The 8,663-nt window shown below is 49.4% G+C and overlaps 1 protein-coding gene across 1 annotated transcript in view; it reads left to right on the top strand.

Annotated features, from left to right (window-relative positions):
• VPS52 (VPS52 subunit of GARP complex) overlaps positions 1-3,800 on the top strand; it is a 25,021-nt gene extending 21,221 nt beyond the window's left edge. The window contains 3 exon segments of the mRNA XM_006144235.2: positions 2,470-2,581; positions 2,779-2,897; positions 3,096-3,800. Of these exon segments, the coding sequence (XP_006144297.1) occupies positions 2,470-2,581; positions 2,779-2,897; positions 3,096-3,242 (378 nt within the window). The 3' untranslated portion in view covers positions 3,243-3,800.
• The last annotated feature ends 4,863 nt before the right edge of the window (positions 3,801-8,663 follow it).

An 8,663-nucleotide genomic window follows, 5' to 3' on the forward strand; every position in this document is an offset into this window, starting at 1 on the left:
TCAACTGCAGTTCGAGTCCCAGACCTGGTGGCTTAAAACTCATGCTAGGCTCGTGTGCAAGGGTGCCCAAGATCTTGAGAGTAGAATGAAGGAGAAGGGATTCTGGTGTGGTCATCCCTCCTGGGAGGTGATTTCTCTCTTTCTGTCTCTCTATCTCTGTCCAGCAAGTGCACATGTCTTATAGCAAATTTTTTTGCGAGGTTTTCACTATAGGGCGTGTGTACTCACCAGAAAGACAGAGACAGACAGAAAGTGAAAAATCACCCCTCAGGGGGATGGTCACACTGCAACCCCTTCTCTTCCATTCTCCTCTTGGGATCTTGGGCACGCATGTACATGCACCCAGCGTGAGTTTAAACCACTGGGTCTGGGACTTGAACTGTGGTCGACTACATGGGAGTCCAGCAACATAGCCATTACACCAACTGCTGGCCCCTCATAAATTATTTTTATGGTTCAAATCATGAAGGTCATACATGTATGTGTAAGGTCATACATGTATCTCTTCCAGGTTATTTGTGGGAGAAACTGAGTCATTGGCTTATTTGTCATACAGGGTAGTATACAGTCTAGATTTTGCCAATTGCTTTCATTAGTGTGGCTTAACTGTTTCTCTTTTTTTCTTTTTAATTTTTGCCATAGGATGCATCCACTTGTTAGAGACAGAGAAAGTGGGAAAGCACCAGCTGGGGGGATTGACCATCCACAATCCCTTTTCCACCCTTCTTTCAGGATTTTGGGCACACATGCACACATGCTCATGTGCTTAGCATGTTTTTCAAGCTGCTGAGTCCAGGACTCGAGCTATGTGGTTGGCCATATAGGATCCAGCCTCCATGCCATCTGACTGTCCCTAAACTGTTTCTCTGTGTGTATTTTCCATAAATGTGGAGTTAGGAAAGTTAGATAGTTGATCAGATTCCAATTAGGTTTTTTTTGTAAACAAGTATATATATGGTTTTTTTTTTTTTTTTGGAGAGATTTTTGCTATAGGGTGCATGCGCTTGCCAGCCAGACAGAGAGAGACAGAGAGACAGAAAGCAAGAAATCACTCCCCAGGGGGGATGGCCATGCTGCAATCCCTTCTCCTCCATTCTCCTCTTGGAATCTTAGACACACACGCACACGTGCCTGGCATGAGTTTAAGCCACCAGGTCCGGGACTCGAACCGCTGTCGACTACGTGGGAGTCCAGGGACATAGCCATTACGCTAACTGCTGGTCCCACAAGTATATATTTTTAATGAGGTAGTGGTATGTTGGCCTGATCCTGTAACACACTGATTAAGTGCTGTACATAGGGAACTGGATCCCATTGATTGACATGGTTCGAGTCCTGGTCCCCGAGGCTTGAAAACTATGCTGGGCCTGTGTGCATGCATGCTCAAAATCCTGACAGGATGGAGAAATGGGGGTAAAAGGATTGATTTCAGGGGGATGCTGTGTCCATTAAGGGATGGTCTCTCTCTCTCTCTCTGGCAAGCACATAGGCAATTAAGAAAAAAGAAAGGAAAAAGAGAAGCAGTGGTCGAGCACATGTCTCGGCTCTCTTTGTGATGTCAGCCACCAACGATTACTGCCTAGATTGACGAATTAGATTCCCGGTATTTCTTGCTATCTTAGAGTTTCCTATCTCATCAGTCCGTGCTGCACTCTGAGTCATTTCTTCAATGATTAATTCCAGTTCATTGTATCATTTTTAAATATCTGCTATTTAAGCTGTAGATTTTTTTAAAGTTAATTTCTTTCTTCAGAGAGAGGGAGGCACTGCAGTAAAGTCCCTAGTGATCTACCCCCACCGCCCAGTCTGGATCATGGGAATGTACACGTGTGCCTGGTGTACTCAGGAAAGTCTAGGGGTACAAACCAAGGATCTACCCACATGGGCCCAGTTGCATTACCACCACTCCATGGTCTGGCCACTAATATTTTGTCTTTTTTTTTAATTTTTTTTTTTTTAAACCATAGGGCATGTATGCTTGCTGGACAGAGGAGGAAAGTGAGAAATCGTCCCCCAGAGGGGAATGGTCATGCCCCAAACCCCTCCTTCATTCTCCTCCCCGGATTTTGGGCATTTGCACGCCTGGTGCAATTTTTAAGCCACTGTGTTTAGGGTTTGAACTGCCGTAGACCATGTAGGAAACCAGCGCCTTAATTATCATGCTACCTGCTGGCCCCAATCTCTTGTCTTTTTAAAATTGGTTCTGGGGCCCAGCAGATGATGTGGAAGTTAGGCACTGGGTCGAGTGTTTGAGTCCAGAACATGGCGGTTTGATGATCACACCAGGTATATGCGAGTGCATGCCCAAAATTCCGAATGGAGAACAGAGTAGTAGGGGTTGTGGCATGGCCATCCCCCACCCTCCCTGGTGGGTGATATCTCACCTTTCTCTCTTTCCTTGGCGAGCACAGGGAAAAAAATCTGCTGACACTAGGACACCCAACCCTATGTATATGTGTGTCTCTTCAGGAATTCATTGAAGAGTTGCTGTCTCCCCCTTTTGGGGGCCTGGTGGCATTTGTGAAGGAGGCTGAGGCTTTGATTGAACGTGGACAGGCTGAGCGACTTCGAGGGGAAGAAGGTATGACAATACTGTGGTAATGGTGGCATGATGAAAAAGAAAAATGCAATGCAAATTACATTACACCATGGGGAGGTGGAAAAGCGGGAAGGACTGGATTGGGAGAACACCAGAAAAAGGGAGTAAATGCGGGAAGACTTTGTGGGGTTAAAGATCACCTGGAGTAGTCCCTTTCTGACACTCTCTTCCTGCCACAGCTCGGGTAACTCAGCTGATCCGTGGCTTTGGTAGTTCCTGGAAATCATCAGTGGAGTCTCTCAGTCAGGATGTAATGAGGAGTTTCACCAACTTCAGAAATGGAACCAGTATCATCCAGGTGACTTTCTGTTCCCAGCCCTGCCCCCATCCACCATTACTGATTATTTCCCTCTTCTGGGCATAGCATCATCTAAGGTACCCTTGATCTTCAGCTGCCAGCTGTGCCCAGAGTTCTGGATGAGCCCTAACTTTATTCCTAATCATCATCATTAGCCCCAGCCCACCATCTGATCCCTCCACAACTTTCTCTGCCCAGGGAGCATTGACCCAACTGATCCAGCTCTATCATCGCTTCCACCGGGTGCTTTCCCAGCCCCAGCTCCGAGCCCTCCCTGCCCGAGCTGAGCTCATCAACATTCACCATCTTATGGTGGAGCTCAAGAAGCACAAGCCTAACTTCTGATGTGCTGGCATCTGTCCTGTGATCTGCCAGTACACTCTCTCCATGGACTTCTGTGCCCCATCCCATACCCTTCACCTGAGGTCCCTCTTAATTTTCTCCTTGCCTCCCAGGCCCATGACTGCCTCACCCTGCATTGTCCCCAGGACCCTGCCTTGACAGGATAAACTGGGTCCCCTTGGCCTTTTGAATCTCCCAGTGTCTTCAGGTTTCCCAAGACTACCTCCCCCTGGGCTTCCAAAATAACATTTTCCCAATTTCGTCACCATCCCCCACACACCCAAGGCTCTTTTCTTCTCCCAGTAAAAACCTTCACTGCCTCAATCTGGTTCATTCTCCTCTTGTCACCATATTCTGAGTCATAAAGCCTCAACTCCTGGAATGGGTGGCAAGGGGAAATTGCTGCCAAGTTATTGTGTTTTTGTTTTTCAAAGTGATTTCTTTTCTGTAGCTTTTTGACCTAAGATCTCGGCAACTTGAACACTAACCCATTCCCTTTTGGTTTGAGAATTACTCCACGGTCAGACTGCAGAAAACAATAATAAATATTTAATGACATAACACTCTTCTCCTGCTTTCTTTCTGCTTCCTCTGGGGCTTTCAGGTGACTCCATCTCCTCTCCAGTGAGAGTCCCTGTCCACATGTCCTAGACTTAAACTCCGTTGGCCAGTGTCCAGAAAGAAGGGCACGACGAATGGATTAGTAACCTCAAGCTACTTCAGAGCAAAGAGGTAGCTGCGTTAGTTCGAAAGCAAGCAATCTGTGAACAGAGGTGGCTTCTTGACAGCACTGGCTGCTGCAGGGCCGGTAATATTCAGCCTCAGGCACTGTCCCGAGTTCTGCTTGGGAAAGCCCCAGTTTGGCAGCTCCTTCAAAGCTTCTGGTTGTGGCTGTCATAGTCCCTTTCCTCGAGGGCTTGGACCCGCTCCCACACTGCTGGGGCAGGCGTGGGAATTTATCCAGGCTCGCAGTTTATCCAGCTCATCTCTTTCTGTTTCACTCGGAGCCTTCCTGCCTCCCCAAGGTACACCTCGTTAGAACTCAGGCTCTTGACAGTGGACTCGGAGGGCGCATTAAGTGCTAAGGGACAAGGTGCTGTCAAGGGAAAATGTAATTATGAGATGGTTCCTGCACCCCCACTGCCTGTCCATTCCTTCTCGGGGTCCATGACGAGTGGTGGAAGGAAGACGGTTTCTGCTCCCGCCTGTGCCCGGGGTGGAGGGGGAGGCAAGGGTGTCCCTCAGGAGCACTCGCGGCCGGTCGGAGCGCGGGGTCAGACTGCCGCCAACTAGAGCTGTCTGCCTGATAGGCTTCCCTGATTGGCTGCCGCGGGGAGGAGGCGTGGCAGGGAGGGTTGGGGCTGGCTTCTCCGCTCCCGCCTTTTTCGGGTTCCGCCCCATTTCCGAGAGCGGCTGTCTGATTGGCTTTGAAAACCGTATCTCAGCGCTTTGACCTTGCAGCTTTGAGTCTACACCGGAGGCAGAAGCACCGGAGAGGGAGGAGCGTGTGGGGACTGAGCGACTTCTGATTGGCCTGGGCGCTTCGGGGGCGGAGCTAGGGCTATGTCCTTAACCGACCTCACCCTGCCAATCCCCCTTCTCTCGGCAAAGTTCCGGGTTTGTCGCGCCGATCTCGCCGCCTCACACCTTCCCTGAGGCCTGCCTAGTATAGTCTGGGCTCTGAAAGGCCGCGCGCGCATTCTGGACGCCGGCCCGGGGGTCGTGGGTCGCTTCACCTTCCCTTCCCTCGCCCACCTACTCCCACGCCCCTTGCAGGTTTCAGTCTTGAGAGATCCAGATGTTCTGTCGTCTGCCTGACTCCAGCGTCAGCTCAAGGATGAAGGGAGAAGACCAAGTGGGCGGGTTCCCAAAGGAAAGGTCTGGGCGTACTCCGCGGGGTCTGTGCCGAGACCGGCGGCTTCATCAAAAGCCAGCGCGCTGTGACGTGCGGAGGGCTGTGGGCGTGGTTCTTCACAGCTACGCTGTTTCCTTCTCCCGCCCATTCCCGAGCCCGAACATTCGGATTGGACCGATGGACGCGGGCTTTTGCTGATCGCACCAAGGCGGGGCTAGAATGGAAGGTTGTGATTCTGAAACCCAGTGGGCGTTCAAGTGCCACTGCAGCAGGCAGTTCTCGGGACATTTGGGTTCCCTTCTGACCCGGCCGTCTCAGGATACGGTGACCCGGGGCTGGGTAAGATGAAAAGGAGACACGGCAGCGTGAAAGGGAGCAGCGATACCCACAGAGGCCTTCAGGGGGCAGTATGGGCCAGCGGATGGAGCTTGCCTCGGTCCGCTCAAACCCCTGAACCGTCTCTACTTCCACCTGCACTTGAAGGCAGCCAGGTTCCGCCTTCGCGCCAAAGCTGCTGAGTGCCTTTTCCTTGAGCCCCCAAACCCTCTGGTGTGGCTTAGATGGGGCCTTGTGAACCCCAAGCTGAAATGTATAACCTCTGGGGAGCATCATAACTCCCAAACTTCTCCCCACTTCTGCTCAAACCCAAGAAACATCTGAGATCGCTCCACCGGACGGAGCTGTGGCAATATCCTCTTTCCCGGAGCTGTAGCAATATCCTCTTTCCATCTGCTCATCCCAAGACTGGCGTCTGTATCTGGTGCAAGGGTCCCTAGTGTCACAGAATTTTCAGATGTCCTCGTGGGCTGTAAAAAGTCCACCCCCCCCACTCCACCCCACCCTCTCGCACTGTTTAGGGCCCTCTGTCCTTTAAAGAAATATTTCCCTGATTTCTCCAACTCTGCTGTCCTCTTGTCCTGAGTTGTTCCTTACCTTGGTTTTCTGGAAATGTTTATTTGGCATTCAACAGCACTGTCTGCATAATGTGGGGGTACCCACCTTAGCATCCATTTCTCAACTCTTGAACACGTGCCTTGAGGACAAAAGAAAGGGAACCTCCCTTTTCCTCATCCTATAGATATAGACACACCTACCCTCCATATAGGAAGGGTAGGGAACCAGCAGTTAGCGTAACGGCTATGTCGCTGGACTCCCATGTAGTCGACCGCGGTTCACGTCCCGGACCCGGTGGCTTAAAACGCACGTGTGCGTGCTTGCCCAAGATCCCGAGAGGAGAATGGAGGAGAAGGGATTGCGGCGTGACCATCCTCCCTGGGGGGGTTATTTTTCGCTTTCTGTCTCTATGTCTCTGTTTGGCGAGCCAACATGCCCTATAGCGAAAAACCTCTCCATATAGGACGGGTAGCTTTGGGACCAGCAGATGGCGTAATGGTCATGTCACTTGGACTCCCCGAGAGTCCACCTAGGTTGGAATCCTGGACCCTATGGCTTAAAACTCCTGCCGAGTGCTTGTGCATCTCTGTCTCTCCCATGAGTACCCACCCTATAGCAAAGATCTGTCTCTCAAAAAAAGGGGTAGCTTTTCTGATTTTAGAATATTAGGAATTGTGGAGAGCAGGCAGATTGACTGGGTTCCAACATAAAGTAGTCAGTCTTAGTGTAAAGACTCAAAAGGCAGGACCAACAGATGGCTTAATGGTTAGGTCGCTGGACTCCCACATAGACCACGATTCCAGTCACAATTGGTGGCGTCAAACTCATGCCAGGTAGTGTGCTCAAGATCCCGAATGGAGGAAAAGGGATTGTGGGGGGGGGATGTGATTTCTTGCTTTCTGTCTTTCTGGCAAAGACACGCTCCCAGTAGCAAAAATCTACCTAAAAAAAATTCAAAAGCAAAACCAGGACAAAATAAGAAGGAAAAATAGAAATCAGCCCTCTTCATCCCAGGCACAATAGACACAGCTATTCATGTTACATACTAGAATTAGCAAAGTGTTTTCAGAGCAGTACTCATTAAACCAGCATGCATTTATTATGCCCTTCCCCGTGTTCTGTGATAGGCACTATGGATTCAGCAGAGAACAAATCCAAGTCCTTGATCTCGTAGAGCACACATTTCACCTCATTAAATTCACACACCAGTCCTGTGAGGTGTTCCTCCTGTTTCAAGTAATGAGCTTGAGTTTCGAGTAATGAGCTCAAAGCTGCACAGCCACTCCCTGGCTTGACCTTTCTGTACCCACATCCACTTTTTTTTTTTTTTTTTTTTTTTTTTGCTATAAGATCCATGTGCTCTCCAGAGAGAAATACAGAGAGAAAAAAGTGAGTAAGCCCTCCCCCTCCCTCAGATGGGATGGTCATGCTGCAATCTCATTCCCTGCATTCCCCTAGGATTTTTGGCATGCATGCACACATCCCAGCAAGTTTTTCAAGCCAGTGTATCCGGGTCTCAGAATGCTCAGTTGGCCACGTGGGATCCGTGGGATCCAGCTGCCTTAACTTCCACACCACTGGTTGTCCCTCAACGTTCACCTTTAGTGCCATGATTCCACCAGGGAGTTTAGGAAGCAGCTGATTGTAGAGAAGCAACAGATTAGAGTAAATTGGTAAATTTAGTCAGAATAAATTATCAGAAGGATATTTACAAAATAGAAGGAAAAGATGAGCAGGTATCTTTAGAAAGGACAGGCATCAGGACAATTACAGCATCTAGGTAGCAAGGACTAATGGTCAGTGCTTTTACCTTGGATCAAAAGGAGAAAACTGATTGGCGTAACTTGGGTCAGGTGCCCACCCTCGGCTGAGGGAGGCAGATTCCATGACTAATAAATAGTGTCACCCTACTATCCAGTGTTGGGAGTAATGACCCTGATGTAAAAATGGGATCCCACTACCAGAAGAACAGGGGATGGATGCTAGGTGGCACAATCCAGCAGATATCCACATGCTCAAGTCCTGATCCATCACTAGCACATACATAACCCTCTGAGTGTCAATTAGACTAAGTCTTTGGCTTCCTCTCACTACTACAGTACATGCAGTTGTTACCTTTACTCCTCACCTCATTCTCCCATAAGACTATCAAAATGGGGCAATTTTTGTTTTTGTTATCAGGCATGTCATTTTCCAGAGAGAGAGAAATTACCACCCACCTCCTGAGGATGGGGAATTGGTGGCCATGTAGCAGTCCCTTCTTCATTCTCCTCTCAGAATTTTGGACACATACACGCACACGCACGCACCCAGGACTCAAACTGTGCAGTGAGCCATGTGGAATCCAGTGCCTTGGTCTCCATGCCACCTGTTGGCCCTCAAGCAGTTTTAATTTATTTTTAATTTTAATTTATTTTTTTTAAAATCGTCTACAACAGGGACCAGCAGTTAGCATAATGGCTATGTCACTGAACTCCCATGTAGTTGCCCGTGGTTCGAGTCCAGGACCTGGTGGCTTAAACTCACACCGGGCACATGTGCGTGCATGCCCAAGATCCTGAGAGGAGAATGGAGGAGAAAGGATTGTGGCGTGACCATCCCCCCTGAGGGGTGATTTCTTGCTTTCTGTCTCTATGTCTCTCTCTGTCTGTCTGGTGAGCACACGCGCCCTATAG

This window comes from Tupaia chinensis, unplaced genomic scaffold (assembly GCF_000334495.1).
Source record: "Tupaia chinensis unplaced genomic scaffold, TupChi_1.0 Scaffold000116_1, whole genome shotgun sequence".
NCBI lineage: Eukaryota > Metazoa > Chordata > Mammalia > Scandentia > Tupaiidae > Tupaia > Tupaia belangeri.